We start from the raw sequence: 22,774 nt of genomic DNA, 5'->3' as shown, positions 1-22,774 counted from the left end.
AGATTGTGTACAAATCGTGCTCGTCATTACGAAAGACGCAGATTCAATGGAGCAATTGAACAAGATGACCTGGTGGAGAACCTTCCTTCGATTGCAAAAGTACTCTGCAAAAGTGATGTAAAATTCTCGCATTCATACTTGCGCAATCGCATTCTTTTCTAGATCATCAAAACCGGTATGATTTTCTATCGTCTTCCTGAACCTCTTCAAGAGATAGCCTTCGATCGCTCGGAGGGGAAATAAATCGGGACGAGCCTTACGAGAGACGGATTGCGGCGAGAGAGTATCGTATAATTTCGAAAGCCGCGGAAGAACCCATTTGTCTGATTGGAGTTAGGTGATTTAATATTGGCATTCATTAATTTTTTCGGCGACAGAATCGATGGTCCGGTACCGGCGGTGGCAATTCGAGTCTCTGGCGGACATCCAGACGTCATCGGCATCGAGATTGGACGTCGCGCGTCCTACTTGCTAACTTTCACTTATACGTTGGCGTAAGAGGGTCCGAATAACTGCCGGCAAACTTGAAGACGATAAATACAGAATCCGTCTGAGATGATCAGTGATTCGCAAACCTAAACAATATTTTACGTTGATTTATAGCCACTTTGCTGGGAAACGATATCACATTGCTGGACATTCTCTTCTCTCTAACCGAATATAATCTCGCATGCGAAAACGATTTATCACTTTTCTACGGCACCATAGGAGCCAAGCAAGATCCTAACTACTTGCAAGCTGTTTTCTCCGTGATTTAAGGAAATCCGCTCTCGAAATATGACAAATATAACTGTCATGTAACTGTCCAACTTTTTTTTGATTTTAAAATTAATGTATTATTTTTAATTCCCGATATTATTATATATATTTATATAAATAAAATAATATCTAATTTACTGGTCAATATTATATAAATTTCTATTAAAAAAATTTAAAATGAATTTAATATTTAAAAACTATTAAAAAAAACTATTATATATTATTTAGTTGTTTATTTAAATTAAATATAACTATATGATTGTATTTCTTTCATATCTATCTTATATCGAGATTGCATTTACTTATAGATCCACGATATCTTATCGAGATATTACTAAAGATATGTACAAAAACTAAACATCCAGCGACAAAATTATATATATGCTTTCCGGAAATGTTACTTTCTAACTGGTTTTCTGCAATACGACTAATGCAATTATCTTTATGCAATTAAATTTTTCGATTAGCTATTGCGGGAATTAAAAAATTTATCGTCCAATATTTACATCTTATATGTTGTACACATATCTTACATTATGCTATGCAATTATTATACTTGCCATCGAGCCGCATATTCATGCACGAAGAGCGTGGAAATTTTCTCGAAACGACTCTGTGTCACGTCATCTCCCTCTTTGCGATTACAAGACCGATCTCCGTAACCATGATGGCAAAGGATTGCGCGAATTTGATTTACCCAGTTCTCATGAAACAGATGATACGATCCTCCTACAAGTCGCTAACTATACATATATTATAGTTCTTCGAGAGCAGTACCTGCATGTGAGCAATAACGTAACTGTTGAAGAGTGAAAGTATCGTAAAGTGGAACGCCGCGGGAATAACGTTCACTCTTATAATTAATAAACAAAGCCTAAAAATAGTTCTCATCATCAATTCTGCATTCAATGTGACATTTTTTATGAGACCTTGATATCTATGCTCGGTTAATGATCGAGACCTTTTCCACGCTCACTTTTTCAAGAATTTCGCACGATATTTTTACAGGAAATGATAATCAATTATTGTAAATGTATAAAATTCCAGTCATGCTAAAGAATTTGTATTAGAAACCTTAATAAGGAAAAAAAAGTGATTTAAAGATAATGTTCATTATTATTTTCAAAAATTTTCTACCTTCCTTTTTCTCTTTTTAGATAAAATATTTTGCTTGTTGTTAACAATTATATAAAAAATAGCAGTTCATTTTCCGCTAAAATATAAATGTAGCACATTATATTTTTAACTAAATATTTGAAAATAAAGAGAGAGAGAGAAAGAGAGAGAAAAAAAAATAAAATTAATGCTAAAAGTAATTTTAACATTATATCCTAATATAGATTGTTTAATATTATTTAATATTAGAATATATTATAGATTATTTAGCATTAAATTATACTATAAATATTTTTTTTTTAACTATAATATTAATTTTCAACCACAAAAGTTCTTTTGCGTTTATTTTTAATTCTAGTGGTATCCAACTAGTGATATATCATTTCTACAATCTAATTTAATCTACAGTGATCTAATTCATTACGGAAAATTCTCACTCATCTTTTCCAGCGTGAGAAAATTATTTCATAATCTACAAGCGTTGCATGCTATGTATGCGCAAATCTGAACTAATTAAAAAATGGTGCCGAACCGAAACTGACACGCGATGTATTATAATACGTATACTTGTAAAACTTCTAATTCTAAAAATATTTACATGAAACAATAAATTTTATGACAATTTTTTAAATTGAATTTAAGATGAAAAAAAGTTTTACTGAGAAATTTTAAGATATCTATGAGTATCACGACTATATATAAACGGAAAATACATAACTACGTTATATAATTACATACTTTGAGAAACGAAAAATTGCCTATAATTGATGTTATGCTCGCTGCACTTTCTATTTCAGCGCATTGCACTTCGTACGCGCTGCGATGTCGGTGTAGCCTTGTCAGAAAATCATTTCCCATTATCTTTTTTAAGTGATTAAAAATGCTGTCGCAATTTTCAAAATATTTCTCTCAGTATTTTATCACTATTAATTTAAATAAATCATAAAGAACGTGATAAATAATTAGTATCAACTTTCTCCTCGATTATTAAAAATCACTCATGCTAGCAGTGATGTATTTTTATTACTGAGAGCAGGTCTTAGCCTCAGTTTTTAAATTGTTCGTTATTTTTATAAGATTAAAATAAATATAAATAATGAAAAATGATTATACACATTAAAATTTGTTTACCATTAATAACATAAGCTATACTAATAATAGAAATAATTTTACTATTAATAGCATAAGCTATATTAATAATAAAAATATTAATATTAATGTTAATATTAATAAAAAAATATTAAATATATATGTAAAATTCATATATATATATATATATATATATATATATATATATATATATATATACTATATTTTTTCATTTCATATACAATAAATTTCATGTAGCCACTTATTTTATAATAGATAATGTGACTTTTTGTAATAAAATTTCAAACAATAGATGAAAAAAAAATATATAGTAATATAGATTTTAACATAGCATTCATTGTAAACAGATATTTTTTATATCACAATTCCATAAATAAAATAAATTTATATGAAAAATAGCATGGATAATTATTATTTAAAATAGAAATAAATAGATAACATAAACAATGTAAACTTAAAAAAATGTGCCAACCTGCGCATGAGAATCATTCGCGATATACAAACTCAGCGTCCATCTCAATACAATGGCTGGTCCCGTGTTTACGTGCACATGTGTAGCCTGTTCGAAAGTTCGCGTTACAATCCAACAAATCCTCAGTGTACTAGATATATACGGCTGGTTGTTAGACTCATATGTTGTGGTACGTAGGTCAATAAAGATTATCTTCGGCATTCATCCATATTTTGATTTTCCGGACGATATTTCACTCTCGAACTTAATCGCATATATATACGTACCGTCGTGTGAACATATGATATACATACATTTTGTACACGTCTCTCCTTTCATTTCTTATAAATCTTTCATAAACGAATATTGTGAAACGGAAAAATTCGCCTTGTAGGATTTCTTTCAGGAACAATTATGGGAAAAGCTGCCGAATAGTTGGAAGATCGTTCTGCAAGCTGTGCCACCTGAAGAGTTCGGGAAATGGTTAGCTAATGACATCTCGTGGTAAGTCAACTATACATCTCACTTTGGTCGATAACGCGCGTCTAGAGATATTTGATGAAGCGTATGATTTATTACGGTATGGATTACATTTCCGAAACTAAAATGTTGATTGATTATTGGATGGAGAATTCCTAGAGTCTCGATAGGGACTCGGAGAATCCTTTATTCATAGCCAATCGATACGTCCGACAATTTGGTGATATTGGATGTCATGCGAATTTAGCGTTTAGCTCGATAGATTGTAAAATTTGTAAATATATGATTAAAATAGACTGTATTATATTATTAATATATATAGAAGTCTGTGGATTAAATATTTATATTTTTATATGTTTATTCAAATTTATGTCATTATTGATTCTTAAAACAGAACATAATCTTTATTGGACATTGGCTATTGGATAATGAATTTTCAGGATTTTTCTAATAGAAATAGAGCAATGGATTCAAATTTATTTGTTCTGCGTAATGTAATTCGATAATATAATTATAATTTATCTCGTAGCAAATGCGTATGGCCGCTGTCATTGCTTGCGCTTCGACAGATAACAAAGCAATTACAACTAAACCGAGATTATCGAAATGATAGAAATATCCTGCGATGCGGCAGAGCAAAAAAATCCGATTGCAATTCGGAAAATTTTATCGTGAAAAATAAGAATGAAAGAACGCACGATGTACAAGTTACTTTGAACAAACATAATAATCTTTTTCTGAAACATGTTAAGATAAAAAAACGACATGAGATACAACAGATAGCACAGGTAGAGTTAAATAAGCTCTTTTAAGGTAATATATAAAAAATTCGATAAATATAAATTATTTATAGGTTTCCTGTAACAATTTGTTTATATAGATATGTGCAGATTGTGCGCAAGAATCCAATACAAGATGTATTGTGGATATTGGAGCAGGAATGGGCCATTTAGCTCGATCCTTGGCATTTAAATATGATTTATGTGTAATATGCATTGAACAAGATACAGAATTGTCACAGCAAGCTGGGTAATTTAATGTTTTTTTTTTAATAGCTTTTTAAATTAGTTTTAATAATTTCTGCATGGTGATTTTATTAACAATATTATTTATTTAACAATTTTTCATTGGCAGGAAATGGGATAAAGAATTATTAGTATCCTTATCTAAATATTTACCCGATTTACCAGTAAATTTTCCACAACATGTATCAATTAAACTAGAAAATACTAATTCTGATCAATCAAAGACAATCAAAGATATAAGAAAAATATTTTCCAATGATTTTAATCTAAGTGAAAAGAAATCTGGTTTTGGAATTGTGGGATTACATCCATGTGGAGACCTTGCCGCTGTATTATTGAAACTTTATACATCTCAATGTGAAACAAGATTCATTTGTATTGTCGGATGCTGTTATATGAAATTAACATTAGAGTATGTCTGTGAGGTACCATGGAATATAATATATTTTTGATATTTATGATTGTACTAAATAATAAATTAAATATTTAGATATCCAGTGGGTGAATTCAATGGATATCCACTAAGTAAATATCTATCATCATTTACAAATTCCAAGTTATCCTATACAGCATTAGAAGTAGCATGCCATGCTATTGAGAGTTACTGTGACAAACTTAAAACTGGGAACTATAAAGATTTAATAGTTAAGTGTATCATATATTCTGAAATATATCAGAGCTGTTATCATTAAATTGTGCTATGTTTTAGGTGCATGCTTATAGAGCTGTTTTAGAAACCATTCTAATAAAACAGGATAAACAATTACGTCATACTCAAGTGAGAAATGTTAAGGTGACAAAATCTATGACATTTAAACAGTTAAGTAAAATGAATATAATGTTTGTTATTATTCTAACTAAATATGCATCATTATAAATAATTAAAGTGTGCTTGTATTGTTACAGATATTGCACAGCTGCAACTGCAAATTTCGAGGCACATTTTCGACCTAAAGATTCAGATTTTCAGGATTCGCAAGTAAAATTTTATCTAAATCGATGGCAGCATATTGTAATATTCGGCGCATTACGTACGATGTTAGCACCATTAGTAGAAACTATTGTATTATTGGATAGATTTCTATATTTATCAGAAAATCAATTATCTCCGGTATTGAAACCTATCTTTGATGCGAAATTGTCCCCTCGAAACTTTTTACTCTACTCAATGAAAAATATCGAAATGCCCTTTTAATTATGTCTGAATCTTTCCTTTTGTTTTTTAATATAAAGCAAAATTAAATATTAAACATTGGTTGCATGTTTTTTTTTTTATTAAATTAAATATTTTATGCTTTCATAATTTTATGTATAATTAAATCTTTTTTATAATTTTTTTTTTTTTGCACAATTTAATTCGAAGATAAAAATATGCTTCTCGCGCAAGTTCGATCAAAATGTAATTGTACGTGAAAATCGTGTATATATGTATAATAAAAATTCGCGTTAAAAAATTAGATTACCTTATATTTGATCTTATCTTTCGCGCCTAAATATACAAACCTCGATGTTTCACTCGTTCGACTAATTCCATACTCGTTAAATAAACAGATTAGATTCTAGTCTCTCGAGAAATGTAATCGTATGATATGCCGCGTAATTTTCGAATACAATTCCTCATGAAAATCTGTAGTTACAAGCATCCAATAAAAACGTGGCTGCGATTGGTCCACCAGTCGTACGCGCGACTGGTGGACCAATCGAAACACGATACACGGCGAAGCTATTGGCAGTTGCGCGCGCAACTGTCGACGTCTCAAAGACTCGAATTGTTTGACGGCGCCGGCGGTAGGGCGCGTCGCGCTAGCCGGTCGTCAGTTCTCACGAAGCGTTGACGTTCGTCCGGCGAGATCTAGGCACAGTTTCCCTTAAGCCGCTCTCGCGCGTTTGTCCGTTCTCGTCTCGCGTCGTGTGTCCTACCGATTATTATTTTCTCCTCCTTTCCCCTGCCCCGTTCGCGCGCACGAGATCATCGGCACGGTGTGAAAGAAATTGCGAGCGGTATACACAATACCCTCGTGTCGTCGTCGTCGTCGTCGTCGTCGTTGTCGTCGTCACGTCGTCGTCACCGTCATCGTCGCCGTAGTTTGTCGTTCATCGTCGTCGTTGTTGTCGCAACGCCGAGTGCTCCGATTCAAAAAGCGTCGCCCGGTATTCAACGGAGAATGGCATTCAACGGAGACGGTCCGCACTCGAAAAGGCAGCGACTCGAGGAATCCGGACATAGGGTAAGTGCAACCGCCAATTATTATCGAGCATCGTGCATCGAGTGGCCTTAAGCCCCTTGCGTTATTGCATTATACCGTTTTTCGCCGTTATTGCTCGCGGAGAGGAATGGACGGCGCTCGCGCGACGCGAGGGAAGCCGCGCCGCGTCGCCATTTATCGGTGTAATAATCATGGTCGGGTGCGTGCCCCGCGTCCCGCCGCGCGTCCCCCGAGTACGCTAGATTTCAGAGCGACGCGCGGGGCGCCATTTATCCGCGACTCCGATGCATGCTATGCATACGTGTATGTATCTACATAGGCATGTCCATCTTCGCCCGCCGCCGGTTTGCCTCGCTTTCGATAACAATTCGGTGGGAGGAGGGGGGGGAGGGGGTCATACTCGCCGCCGTTCACGACAGTCGAGTAGCGAACCGACGCGATTGACATGTCGATCGTTTGTCTGTCTGTCTGTCTGATCCGTCGCTCCGCCGGTCGTCTCATCGTTTCGCAAATATATCGTGAAAATATTTCCCCTTTCCTCCAGTCCTCTCACTGCGAAAAAACTATGATGCGAGTCAATTTAGTATGAAATGTTCGTCGATCATTTCTGTAAATTATTGTGAATTTTCATCAATCAAAAATTATCATACATGACATCGAAAGGAAATTACATTAGTCTAAGTTTTCGAGAAATATTTCATATGAATATATTATATTTGTTTTTCCATTCTTAGAAGGGAATTATCTGATCGATCTGTAAATGATTGGTAAAGAATAAATAAATTAATATTTTTTTTTTAGCTTTTGATACATATTTTTTTTTATAGACATCTAGACGAACAAATTAATACTCTTGTCGAAATCATCGATCACTTTAAATAAAAGCAAATTTAAAAATTTTAAAAATATATAATTGTTAATATATTTTTCTAGTATCGCAAATATATTGCATATTTCATAAAAAAAAAATATTGAAATGAAAAAGCAATTGCGCATAATTTTAATAGAAAGCCAAATTATTAAACATCGCGATCAGAAACTGAAAAGCAACTTTGCACGTTACGTTGATAATCGATGTATATACTCTAACGAATTTTTATCTTATCTAAAAGATATATGCAATCCCAGATTCGAGCTGCTTATTTATAAATTTTTGTACAACCTTAAGATCAAATTTTCTTTAATGAATTTTTTAGCGGTAATAATTTTTAAATAATGAAAATGTAAAGAACACAAAATTTTGAAATAAAGAACGATACACTTTTGGAGTGACACTTTAGAAAATGAATAACAAGATTTATTCTTTCTTTAATTTAAAATAATTATTAAAAGCTTTAATATTGTCAAAATATTTTTTAGTATTAAATATCAAGAAATTGTGAAAAATATCAATTAAACAATTTTTTTATTATTTAATTATTAATCGACTTTGAATAGAAAAAAAGGAATTTGTAGATTTATTATGTATGTGTGTGGGCGCGGGGAGGGGACAACTCACGTAACATAATTTAAAAAGATAATTATAGTCTCTTATATTGCATATGTACAATCTTAATTTAAAATTGTATTCTATATGCGAGATGAGGGAATTGTGTATTTTCGATATATACAGGATCAATTTAATTTTCGCAGACTACATTGAAAAGTTAATTATGACTATATTTGTTAAATTACGATATTTTCACTCACATTTCATTCATTTAGATATCACGTGAAATATTTGTTTATTTTTTACTTTGTACAAATAATAAACAGGATAAATCATGTTTATTTATTTGAACGCACTCTTGTTTTGTAAATACTTTTGAAAATTATTAGCTTTAAAATCTAAAAAGTATCCTATTATTTTTCTACGTAAATATATTAATTCACAAAGACTTATGGAACACTGATAAAAGTTATTCCAATTATTATAGAGATGCAATGACGATAAAAAGGACAAATCAATGTACAATAATATCGTACAATTTAGGCGATAAAAATAAATCTATTTTGTGTAAAATTTAATGCCAAGTTTAGAATTTAAATTTCGTGCTCTCAAATCCATACTTACTTTAGCTTCATTAAATAACGTGAGCGGCGCAATCGCGAGTGCGAACTGAAATTTAATTTTGTGTTAATTAATTAATCGTATTATGTTATCCTGAATGCTCAAATTGTTTGGCACGCATCATAGGAATTTCACGATGTTAAGACGTATCGGCGTCGCGACGGCAACCTGTTATCCGAACGACACTGAGTATATATCGGCAGATTGCGTTATCTTTGTCGCAAAATGAGCAACGTGAGGATGATGCGCGTACAAAACAAAGCCGGCGCGCGCGCGCGCGAGCGCGCTCCGTGATCGATAATTCCGCACGCGTTATCAGCGCGCGATGCATGGCGTCGGCGATGGACGTTCCCTCGAGATATCCGCAATGTATCGACGAAGATACCGTCGGGTATAATGTTAGCAGGATTTCCAATTTATTTCTGTCTCGTAAAATCCCTCTCTTATACATATACGATCGATACCGCTGCAAAGAATTCGTACTTTATAATTTATTATCTCTTTTTGCCTCGATACTTCGTGTTTTCCCTTCTTTCCCACTCTTCTTATACACCTATTCGCTTCTCGTGTATGCACTCCATACAATTACTGTTCTTTGATACACTTCCGGTTTATTATGAGCTTTGAATATGTATGTCGGGATAACACGCGCGCGCGAACATCGAAAGAACCCTTTTCATCGCAATGCAACTTCGTCCCCATTGAGCTTAGAATGCATTCGGGGCTGCTATTTATCAATACAGGTCGAGTAATATCGAGTCGAGTTCAAATGATTCGGTTGCGTTAACGCATAAATCGACTTTCATTCGCACTATTATCACGCGCTACACCAAGTCGATGGACTTTTTACGTCAGAACCTGTTTTACGTCAGATACAACGAGACACGCATGCATTAATCTCGCGGATTAAGCATAGGTATTTTATATAAATAAAATGCGAAAAGAAATATTGTGCACCGGAGGAATAAATGTTCGGTTGTGTCACGTTTAGAAGATTATCGTATATTTCATGCCGAAGATTAACGAGGCAAAATCCGAATGATTTGTTTGCAGAATAGCAAAAAAAACTTTCTCCAATATAATAAAATATCGTTCTTATTCAACTGAAAATTATTGTTAATAATCAACATTTTTCAACTCAACGAGCCAATTCTTATCTTATTCGCAGTATGTTTTCAAGAAATACATATCAAAGAATATATACATATATCGGTTGTAAAAATAAAAATACTATTACATAGTTTATTATATAAATTAAATTGCTTAGAAGGTTAAGATAATACACAGCCATAATTTAACGTTAATATAAAGATATCATAATGGTAAACCAGAAGAGATTTCGGACTTGCATAAATATTTCAAACTATTAACTTTCTTATGTGCATATACCCAGCGGGATCAATAAATACCTCTGCAAATTATTCATCTATTTAAAGCATTTTCCACAAAACATTATTGTACTTTATATATTTTTTCATTTATATTTTTTTACAAATTATATAATTTTAAATATAATTTTAAATATAATTTTTTAAATATTTTTTAAATATAATTTTAATATAATTCTAAGCAAATATTAAGATATAAAAATATATTTGCCAATAATATATGCCATATATATTAAATAATAATAAACTATCTTTCATGGTTAGAAATTAAAGCTTACTTTTGTTAAAATTATTTTAAATCAATATTCATTTTTAACGAATTCCGTTGATGAAGAATCTCATAATGAATCTCGCACAGGGATGACTTAATCGCGTTTGTGATACAGAGGATATTTCTCTCTGATATAGATGCATCGTTATCGGTCGGTGTCTCGATCATTAACCGATGTCTATGACTTACGCTGGTAACAGTTAAGGCCATTGTCGCGATGATTACTATCTCACGACCTTCTCTCATACTGTTACCTTGATAGTCGCTGCAAAAACTCCGTTGATATAACAAAGCATATTTTACGTTATGTGTACGCATGGCAGTTAATGTATCAATAAATCGATTCCGTATCTTTCCAATCGTATAGCTAGAACTCTTACTTTTAATTTTCGAATTTTATTCAACAAAAAAAAAAATTTTAAAGCGTCCAAAGAAATTATTTCTATTTACTTTTCATACATGAAAGAATAATATAGTAGAGTAATTATTAAAATCTAACAATATTATTAAATCAATAATTTTTATGACTAATTTTTGAATGTATTTTGAAAAACACTTAGAGAATTGTTTGAATTATCGGATATTTTATTATCAAATGACTTGGAAACGTCTATATCAGAAACGAATATGCCTGAATATTGTTCGTACAGCTTATTAATATTTCATCATGCTTAATATCGCTCGATATGTGGGTCGACATCCCATAAATATACTTGAATAATTTATTACATAATTTGAAAAGTCAAAAGAATGATTCTTCAGGAAAGATAGCAAGGTGCATGATTCAAAAAAAGAGATTAATACATTTTCTTATTGTCTATATTAGTTATTTTTTACGTCTACTAAATTTTCCCATCAAGGGACATCTTTACATTCAAATATATATGTGTCTTGCTCTATAAATACTTGATTTTGGTGAAAAAAAATTTTTTTCTTCACAAAATTGTGACGCCAGCTCGATGAATTCTTTATCTCCCTCTATCCTACCTTCGTATCCATTTGAAAAAAAAAGAGTAGTGAATAAATATTTACCATGGTATCCTTCCTTCGCGTACTCGCGGGAGAAGATTTGACGTCGATAGTTCCTTGCGAGACGCACGGAAACTCGCAGTGTTAGCACAATCGGATGAAAATAGATCACGAAAGCAAATTTGCTTGCTCGAAAGCTTGAACTTTGACGCAAACTTTCTGGATGGCAAATCGATTTTGTTATTTAAACTCGCATGCATGTTATACACTATTTTAATCTTTAATCCAACAGAAAATATTAACGTATCAAGCTTTTAGTATTTCTTAAATATTTTTTATCTAACAATAATTATTTTAATATTAATACATTCTTTTATTGATTATAGTACACTAATAAAAATAAGACATTTCATAATTAAAATAATACATTTTTATAAAAAAAAAAAGAATAAAAATATTATTTATATTGTCGACGCTTTAAGAAGCTGTAAAAGATTACGTATACATAATTAGTTTTGAATTATTTTAAAATCTATATTCAGAGATTTATACAAATGATAATTGAATAATTATAGCATATTAAACGCAAAACTGTATCTTACATGCATATTGTCATGTTAAGCGATAGTCGATGTGCTCGTTGCGTGCTCCCGATCGTTTAAATTCTTTTCTCTGATGAAGAACCGCTCCGCGAATGCATGATGGAAGCATAAATTTTGCATGTCCTGTGACAAGTGTAGCAGGATAAGTCACGATATTTCTCCGAAACGAATCCGTTCGCTCACATGAGCTTCGCCAGCTTTTGCGAGCGACGTCATTCGTAGATAGGAGCTGCGTTTCGCACATAGTCGCAACTTTTCCAACTGTCTGCGCTGTTCCTCGTATCATTTTACCCATCCTCCGTCGCATAGAAAATATTCCGAGAAATATGTTTAAGACTTTCGCAATTCGAGATTCATCTTTGAAGAACTCGGAAAAGACTAGCAGAGATAATATTTTTGAATAATCTGCACTTTTAAATTTTTCTAAATAAAAATTTCAAATACGATTTTAATACGAATATTATTTTTTTACATAAAATATTATAATTATTGTTATTATTTAAAAAAATTCCGAACATCTGTTTTGACATACTGCATCTAATATATTTCTGTTTTCTCTTGATGCCTGACACTTTTCTTTTTCATATTTAGGCCCTAACCTCGACATGTGTGACGTAAATAAAAATATACTACATATATATATATATATATATATATATATATATATATATACATGATACTCTTTCAGATTGAAACATGTTGATTTTTTATTCATCATCTAAGCATTTTTATTAAATAAAAAATTAGTAAAGTATTTATGTAAAGTATATATCATTTGATTTTATATTATTTAATCAACATTTTTATTATATAAAATTATCATAAAATTACGAAAATTTGATTTTTGTTTTAAATTTGACTTTATTAAATCCTTTGAAACATGCAGATTCAAAAATTTTTCTCGGTGTAATCAGTGTATTTAAGAAGCAAATATTATAAAAGAAAGGAACTATATATCCGATTTTTTGTGCTCCGGTCGTGTTTCTGCATCAAAACGGCCGGAACTGACCTCACATTTGTCACTTGTTCACACCACCACATCGAATAAATAAATATTGGTTACCCTCAAGCCACATTTATCATATTTACCTACTTCTCTCCGTATTGGCTGAATAAAAGCATCGATATCTAAAAGTGGCGAAGTCGCGGTACCGTCTCTATATCCGAGCGAATCGGTCAGTTCTGCCAGCGTAAAGTCAAGCTGTCTCTCAAGTTCGTCGACGCTGTTCTTTCGTTTTGTGAGTCTTTTCGGTGTGTCACGAGGACCGAAATATCTTTACCTCGAGAGTGCACTTATACACGTACGCTAGAGCCATACGTACGTACACCTACGCGCAGTATGCTATCTCAAAGCATCTCCGCTAGTAACGGACGATGATGTCTCTCACGTGGAAAGACCTCGTCACCATGGCGAATGCTTGAAATCGGAGTACGCGAGGCGAATCTCTTTTTCATTTTGTTCTCGTTAACCCGCGTCGCGGTGGATACTTTGAGTGTACGCAGTCGCGTGATTCTCCTGCACATTAATCTGCCATGGTACACAAGGCAACGACGAATGCTACATTTATGTAGTTCAAAATTGTCGTTAATTATAAAATAGAATTTAATTATAGAAAATAGATGTAATGATTATTAATAATGATTATCGAAAACTTAAATTTATATAACTTAGTTTTTTGTGTCACAGAAAATATATATCTTTTATGATCTTTCCGTTTATTTTTTATTAATCCTTTTTTTATTAATTCTTTTATTAAATCCTTTATTATTAGATATCGTTCGATTTTAAGAAAATATTATTAAGGATGTTACATGGTATATAAATCATTCAAAGTTATTTCATTTCGTATTGTGCATTGCATATGTGCATATTTTTTATCAATTTGTTTGTATTCAAAACGGAGATTGCAACCACGTGAAAACGATGCATCAAGCGCAAGTAATCAAAATAATATAATATATATAATATAATTATATATAATATAATATAATATAATATAATTTTGATTATACATCGTACTTTTCGCGAAAGATTATAGTATCTATTGGCTACGAGAGGCGACAAATTTGCCACTTCGAAGAAATAATCTCGCACCCCCGAGAACTCTGAACGATCCAATAAATTCCTAGTCTACTACCTCATTTCAACCTCGGAACATCGTATTCGACGAACTCGTATCTCGGAATTGCAAATGAACGATGACTCGGGCGCGCAAACTCTCCGCACTTTCTCGATGCGGCGCGAATACGGTTTCCACCCTGCTTCGTTAGACATTAGAATGTCGTGCACATTTGCCAGAACAAGAAAGGATAACCCAGAACCTCGCCTTTCTTTCGTTACTGCACGATGCATCATGCGGTTAACGAGAGCGGAGCCAACTTTGGACATTGGCTTTAACAGACTTTAATTTATTTATTCTCAAGAGGACGAAATGTCGCCGTTTTTTATTTTTGAAAAAGATAAAGGTGAAATTTTTTGAAACTATCATAAAAACTTGCTACATATTACGTCGAAAATGTATAACATATTATTTAACCTAATAATATAAACTTAAATGAGAATTTGTAATTATGGAAGTTGCGGTAGCCTTAAATGAATCCTGTTGCTATGTTGCTTGGTCAGAGGTCTTTCTGATTACAAGGGGTTAATCTTTTGCGGGCGTATTATGTCTGGATGTAGGTCACGTTAATCGGGATTATTGCGGAGCGCAAACGATGATATATATGTGTATATTCGTTTAAAGAACAGGAAGTTCAATAAAGAATAGAATTTCAATGATTTACAACGCATCTATAAATATTATTTTAATAAATTTTATTTGAATAATTATATTTAAAAAAAATATATATATATATTAATATATTTATATATGTATCATGAAAAAAAAAAAAAATATTTTATCCGTCAAACGATAAATTGTTTCATATATTTAAAACGCTGTCATATATTGTTGGCATAAAATGTGAATTAAATTAATTAAAATTTGAATACTCGAAAATTCTCATTAAAGTTACGAGCAGTTTCTAGAAATCTGTTAGACGGAAAAAGAGTTAATATTACGCTTGCGTGAATCATGTGTAAAATTCGCCAGCTATTTCGAGGCGGAAATGCGCACTTTTTTCGCGCGCCTTCTCGTTGCTGCATTTATTTCGGTACTTACGCAGTCCGAAATAACCGCACCGAAATAAAGTCACTAACCCTCGTTAACGGGTCGCGCCTTCCAGGATCAGTTCTTAAAAAACGTTATTACGCAACGTCCGGGGCATATTGATCGCTGAAAGTCTTTTCGCACCTCTTTTGTCTTCGTTAAGAGGATTCTTGGCAATGCGCGCGCGTGCGGCGGCGGGGGGCCAGGGGGTATTATTTTATTAATCATCTTTAATCTCGTTAATTAAGATTATTATTCGCAACTGTCATTCTTTAAATATTAAATAACATTAATATTAATTTTATGTTATAATGTACGTCGTCGACTTTAATCTCTTGACATATATTTCACACATCATACTTTTTTCTTTTTCTCATATTGCGTCACAATTTGGCGCATTTCTTAATCTAGATGCAATCGCTTTTAAAATCGCGAGACCGATTGTGATCGACACGCAAGACAGTTTTCACGCTCATATAGCGCTCTCTATGCAAATTGCGAAATGCGAGCCAGATGTCCGTTTGTAATGATCAATAGAGATGCGCAAACTGCGATATGACATCGCGAATTTTAATCGGGCAGGGCGAGCGTGTTTCCGCATGGGAATTACTCTCTTGTCCGTCGAATATTTCTGCAAATGCAAATGTGATTTTCCCGCACGTTCTACATTCAATCGCATTCTTTTGATTTTATCACTCGCATTAAAATCAGATGCACGCCCGCAGCAACCTGATGCATCTTTTCAAATTCGCAACTTGATTAGCATATGCAAAGTAGAAACTTCAGAATAGATAAAACAGTATAAAGATAATATCTTTCTAGCTTGAAATTGCATGCGAGACATTTGACATAACGAAAATCAATAGAGAAATTGTATATTAAAAAAAATATATTTTATAAATGAAATTACACAAAAAGATGAGAAAAGTGAGAAAAACGTTGTCTTTTATATCGATTTTTTTTTTTTTTATATTTTTCTAATACTTTTTTCTAAATATTTTTCTAATAATTTTACGATAATTTTTAAAATGCCTGATTAATTTAATGTACATGAGCTATTTCGCACATATACTTAACTGGTTGGCCTTGTTCTTAATGAACTCAAAATAATTCCATTTTGAGTTATTATCGCGTGAAGTAAATGAGGTATAATATATTATGATAACAAGAAGTAACATTGTTTTTTTGCTCGATTGCATAACACAATTCTTTCTCTCTTTATGCTCCGGTTGCAGAAATCTAAAAATTCTTTTTTAAAACCACTGAATTTTATATTTGCGTATCAAAGATGGTCGATTTTTGTAAAAAATTTGTATTTGATTAATAAATTTATTATTAGACTGATAACATTATTAGATTGTATAACAGATGTTCTAAGCAGACTTGATTAGCGAAATAAAAAATTATTACGTGTAATGCTTTTTACATGACGTGCAATTTTTACATTTGATATTTTATGCTTGGTATTTCAAATTTTTGAGGGAAAAATCGAACTCTAAAGACAATTCGATATCGTATGTATCGTCGGTATCGCATATAAAATCTTTTCGGTCAGAAATCCGTACCTGACGGCGAATGTTAACATAATGAAATCGTGTCCGTTGGCTTATCGTGCCTTCAATTGGCCGATTGCGATACTTTCATCATTTTACGGAAAGATATCGCCTTTTCCATGAAAATCGTCACTTAACCTCTTTATCAGCGGTCCTTATCGCTACGAATAATAATTGGATCGATATCATATTACGTCCATCAAACGAATAATATAATATTTCTACATTAACGTAGATATCTATATTATCTCTCTGCAATTTAAAGTTGGCGATTTTCGAGATAGACTACTTAACTTAAACTTAATAATTTAAAGTTTAATATAAAACTCGCAAATTCGCGAAATGCTTCATCGTTGTTCTACCGCGCTTTTGAGTTTGGTAAAGTTTTCATAGGTGAAAAGTTCTTGCATTCCATCCACATTTACGTCATTTCATTATTAATGATAAGCAATAATTTCGCAAAATTACTGAAAAATTATTGTAGAAGACTGAAAATTTTTTTAATAACTATAAAATCGAAACAAACGAACGAGTTTCATATAAATGTTTTCATTGTTTTTTTTTTTTTTCAATATTTTATTTCTAAAAAAAATGTGGAATATGGAATATTTAACATAACAAAACAAACTGTTGCAAAACTCTCTTTTATTTTCATTGGAGACTTAATTTTTATTTTTTTAAATGTATTATGTATATTTTACTTCAATTTTTTGTTATCTATCGAAGAGTATTAACATCAATTCAAATCATTGATTTAAAGTTGACTAAATTAAATACAGTTTTTATATATATGAATAATATTTCAGACTGCAAGATTAATTAATTATACATAATACATTTAAAAAAAAAATAAAAAATTAAGTCTCCAATGAAAATAAAAGAGAGTTTTGCAACAGTTTGTTTTGTATGTTAAATATTCCACATTTTTTTTAGAAATAAAATATTGAAAAAAAATAATGGCAAATCACACAATGTCCAAAGAATGGCATATTACTTTAACATTTTTATCGCACTTAAAATTCGTGAAAAACATTTCTAAGCGTATTAACATACATTGCGCGCCGTACGTTAAAAATGTTGCGCGATGAAAAAGGATCGGCGACGAGAAATCGAGTTAGCTCCAGATATCGGATCCTGATTTCTCAAGATTGCTTCTCGAGACCTGGTCTTTCTGCTACATCTTTCGTTGCACCGTCGTCTCCTTTGTCGTCTTTGGACGAACATGCACGAAAATGCATGTTACATATTATGGTGGAAGAGTATCCCGTGTTCCGTGTTCAGGAGTATTGCATTGCGCCACCTCGGATGGACGTAACAACTGTGCTTATATCCGCGTCGCGAAAGCTTTCTTCCCTTCTCCTTCGAATCGCCAGCCGCGAATAATACCCATCTGCATATTTATGCGACGCGAGCAACCATCATAGCAACAAAATGCATCGAATTTCGAAGGACGAACGTCGCATTCTCGCAGCCGTGCTAAAATGCGGGGCGCAGATGCCTTTTATCTGATTTTATTAAACTGTAACTCTCTTATCGTTTACTCGATAATTTTTTTTTCATCAATGTTTTTCAATATTACATTAGAGATATTTTTCGTAAATTGAATATTTGGCTAATAATCTTAAATCTTTGATAAATAAAAATTTCAAATAAAATATTTCAGAATTAGGATTGAATATAAATTTGACTTTTGACACGAATGAAAATATGCAGATGAAAGGGGAGTGGAGTGAACTATAATTTCTATACTGCAAAAAAATTTAAACAATCGATTCAATATACAAAATGGTACAATGATACAATTATTTGTAGAGGAATTATTCAACACTATATCGGACAGATCACAATGTCTAACAAACGTTTTTCTCACAACGAATTTTTGGAAATACAAGAGTAATTTTCCACTCTGAAATGTAAATGAAATTTTTGGGAGAATTATTTTTGGCGAACTGGCCCATTAGTTTTTTTCGTGCGCATTTGATTCATTTTTGGTAGCGGGATGCCGGGCATGTAAATTATCGCGAAATGAAACCGTGAACTCTCTCATCATCGTATCTCGTTATCGTCTGTTTACACGAAACGCCTTCTCTTAGACAAGACGAGGCGCGGCGGCGCGTGCACGCCTATACACGGGTGCGAAAATTTACGGCATCGAGTTAAACGGAATTAAGGCCGCCGCGAAGTTGGAGCGAAATTAGAACGGCGAGGCCGCCTCGCACGTTCGACGCTTAATGGCGTTCGCTTTTCCTCCGTTTTCGATTTTCCGTTACGCTTCTGTGCCGCGCTCGTAATGAGACACGCCATTGCGTCACCGAGATTTCCTTCGGGTATTCAAAGCCGGACACGAATGACTGATATTTCGAGAATAATGAGAGGCGACGGAACTAAAGTTCGCTCGGAAAACGAATGACACGTGATTGCGAATCGGACAAGTGTATCTGAAATAAAGTTTGAATGGATATAAAAAAAAAAAAAATGATATTTTTTTACACATACATATATATATATATATATATATATATATATATATATATAATTTTTAAATTAAAAAGAAAAAAATGTATTTTTAATAAAGTTTTTTAATTAATTATACAAAGTTCTTGTTATCTATGTTTACAATCTTTTTTAATTTTTGATAATGAATATTTTTATAGTCATTGATTACATCTTCGTTAAAAATAATATTCTTAACGATAAGAGAGTCAGAGAGTATATCTCTATTATTGTTTACATTTTGCGACATATCGTACCATAATATTTACTTTTCATAAAGTCTTATATTATGCAGAAATCTTACTTCGATGATGAGAAAGGAAAACAACAATGCTATTGCTAATGGAAAATTACATAAACAAATAATTATTAGAATTGTTATATGTGCGCTAAATTGCTTATTATAACATTAATTTCTAATTTAATATGAGAGATTATAAACTGCCTAAATAAATGAAATTAAATAATTAAATCTGATATATAAAATTTGTTTGTTCGTTTCGAAGACTATTATCGCGCATATTCTTCATACATATTTTAGCGTCCATATCTATAACACCGATTGCATCATAATTTAATAAATTAACCCAATTATCACTTTGCTGAACAACGCAAACGCAATAATTTAATAAAGCCGATGTTAATGACGACATTATTCTACAGCGTTGCTTGAAATTAAAATCCGTTTTATTGCATTTCCTCCTTTCTTTGCTCAATAAATTCTTCGGAAAATACAATCATAGTAATATTAAACTCATGCTTTTTCTTTCAGTAAAAAGAAAAAAATTCATCTTTTACAAAAAAATATCTTTGATATATTGATAATTAAGTCTATGATATAATGATAATAGATAATTTTTATATAATTTTAAGAGAAAAAGAGAATGCTTTCAGAGATATATTTAATGTTGAGTTATAAATTATTTAAATAAAATACTTTAAATGGAAAAAGTCTTTAAATATAGAGAATATTATTTTCTTGTCATCTACTTTTTTCAAACGTTGCATTTATTTAGAGAAAGCATGAATTCTCATTTATTTCTAGAAGAAAAATGTCTAGATATGTAATAATATCTCTAGAATGAAAATACAGAAGGTACATTGCGTGTAGAGTTAAAACGTACACAGTAGAAAGGACTGGTGCAGACGTGCAGTGCAAATACACGCGAGGCGTGTCTGAAGTATCTCCGAGCGATCTTAACAGCCAGGAAACGTCGTTTGACGACGGATAGCTTCTGTCTTGAACTTCGCAGTCGACCGGTACCCGAGAAAAAGAGAAGTTGGTCCCCGGCGCGCTCACCCTGGCGGCATGGCGCGCATTGTTCTGCTCTAATAATTGCGTTCAGAATCAATTTGCCGTGACGAAATGGTCTCGCGTGGCTGGATATGATTTAGAATCGTCCAAATAGTTCGTCATAACGAATCGGGTTTGAACAAAGATGGTAGACTAAGCTGGTACCGCTCTTCATTATTTTTAGAAGGAATGTTAACAAAATAGTTTTTATAAAGAAAATTTATCATTATTATAAAATTATATTATATATATATATATATATATATATATATATATATATATATTATAACATATATAAAAATATATTATTTTTTTTTGCTCTTTGTATCTAGGATTATTAATTTATCGCGGCAGGAAGATGAGATTTAGATGATTCCGAAATTATTTAATTAATTAAATAAATTTGGATTAAATAAATTCGCCAAATTAAATTGAAGTCATGCTTACGTAAATAGAATAATTTTTTTGCTAAAGATGAACTTATAGAAAAATAAATATAATTATCTCACATTTCTTAAGAATCGTTAAAAATGTAAACCTGTAATAAAAACTTAAATTTCTTCTCATACAAGAGGAACAAAAAAAAAAATAATCGGAAGCTAAAAGCGACTCAGAAATCGTAGCGCGACACACGCCAGAAACTTGGTAGCGGATTAAAAGCACCGCGAAATCGTGAAAACTTTCGAGCTATGTTCTAGGGAAAATTTCCGGTATTTTTTTTTTTAGAGGGTAGGTTCGCGCTTCTCGCCTGTCGCGTCTGTGGGATGTGAGAAGATACCAGCTGCTCAGCTGCGAAATTAACGCGAAATCTACGAAAAGTTTCGTCTTGTTCTGCCTGCCGAGGATGCCGGCGCGGCGGGAGGTCCGTATGTAATTCATAGCCGACAAGATAATTGGGGCATGGCGATTGCACACACACATATATGCGTACTCGAGGGAACTTTCGCGAAAACGCACACGACGTCTAGCCTACGGTCTGCTCATGCATTTTACTCAAAATCGCATGCTATCCGCGTGATTCGTTAACTCGTATTATGATTTATTACGTATTAAATCTCGAAGGGATGTATATGATGCTGTACTTGAAATGAATATTTTATACACGTATTGTACAGACTAGTATATAATATGCAGAATTTAAAAATGCTCAAAAATCATTTCTCTCAATCTTTTTTTATGTTATAATTATGTAATTAAACATATATCATAGTCATACATTTTCCGGAATTATTTATTATTAATTATTTATTATTAAAAGTTATAAATATTTAAATGAGTGGGAGTCGAATATGTTATTAAAATATTATTCACAGTTTTGTTTTTGTTAAAATAGGTGGTATGTACAATAAAATAAAATTTTAAATATTAATTTTCAGTATTTTCTTCGATTATTGTATCTAAACTTGCAATTACTAATTTTTAAAGCAATAGCTTATTATTATCTATTATTATTTATATTGTGTAAATGGCGATAAATTATAAAAGTACAATCTAGATTTCTTATCACTTGTTTAATATCTGCTATCTTTTCTTAAGAAATAATTTCTTGCAAGCAATGGGCATAAAAATTGTTAATGTCATGTAAATTTGTATCGTATTTTATATTAAATAATTATCTTATTTAGGCGGGATCTTCGATTATATTTATGGACCAAGTTTAATAAAATGCAGAAATAATGATATCGAAAATAATATGACGTTTATTGCAGCAGTCAATATAGTGTATGAAAATATAAAAAAGTGTGTTTGGTATAATCTAAAAATTCCGTAGCAGCCATCTTGAGATAATGATAATCTTTACATTGTAGAGAAAATGCGCAATTTCGCAAAAACGTGATATAGAATAATACGCGAGTG

The 22,774-nt window shown here is 32.0% G+C and overlaps 2 protein-coding genes across 4 annotated transcripts in view; both read left to right on the top strand.

The window, feature by feature from the left end:
• The first annotated feature begins 3,457 nt into the window (after positions 1–3,457).
• On the top strand, positions 3,458–6,398 carry LOC126856270 (methyltransferase-like protein 25B). Its single transcript, XM_050604649.1, has 8 exons — positions 3,458–3,626; positions 3,831–3,940; positions 4,446–4,704; positions 4,797–4,945; positions 5,051–5,353; positions 5,432–5,585; positions 5,651–5,760; positions 5,848–6,398. Exons 1-8 carry the CDS (start codon positions 3,510–3,512, stop codon positions 6,134–6,136), a joined length of 1,491 nt encoding a protein of 496 aa, XP_050460606.1. The 5' UTR covers positions 3,458–3,509; the 3' UTR covers positions 6,137–6,398.
• Positions 6,399–6,764: 366 nt separating this feature from the next.
• The window catches only part of LOC126856275 (heterogeneous nuclear ribonucleoprotein L), a 145,214-nt gene continuing 129,204 nt past the window's right edge, over positions 6,765–22,774 (top strand). For all 3 annotated transcript variants that reach the window (XR_007688344.1, XM_050604668.1, XM_050604667.1), the window contains exon 1: positions 6,765–7,169. Coding sequence is in view for 2 of the 3 variants with exons in the window: in XM_050604668.1 (XP_050460625.1) it covers positions 7,107–7,169 (63 nt within the window). In the remaining variant the exon portion in view is untranslated. The remainder of the gene's footprint in view (positions 7,170–22,774) is intronic.

The sequence above is a fragment of the Cataglyphis hispanica genome, chromosome 18 (assembly GCF_021464435.1).
Source record: "Cataglyphis hispanica isolate Lineage 1 chromosome 18, ULB_Chis1_1.0, whole genome shotgun sequence".
Lineage (NCBI taxonomy): Eukaryota > Metazoa > Arthropoda > Insecta > Hymenoptera > Formicidae > Cataglyphis > Cataglyphis hispanica.
The sequence above is the reverse complement of the archived record's forward strand: the minus strand, read 5'-3'. Positions and strand labels throughout refer to the sequence as shown.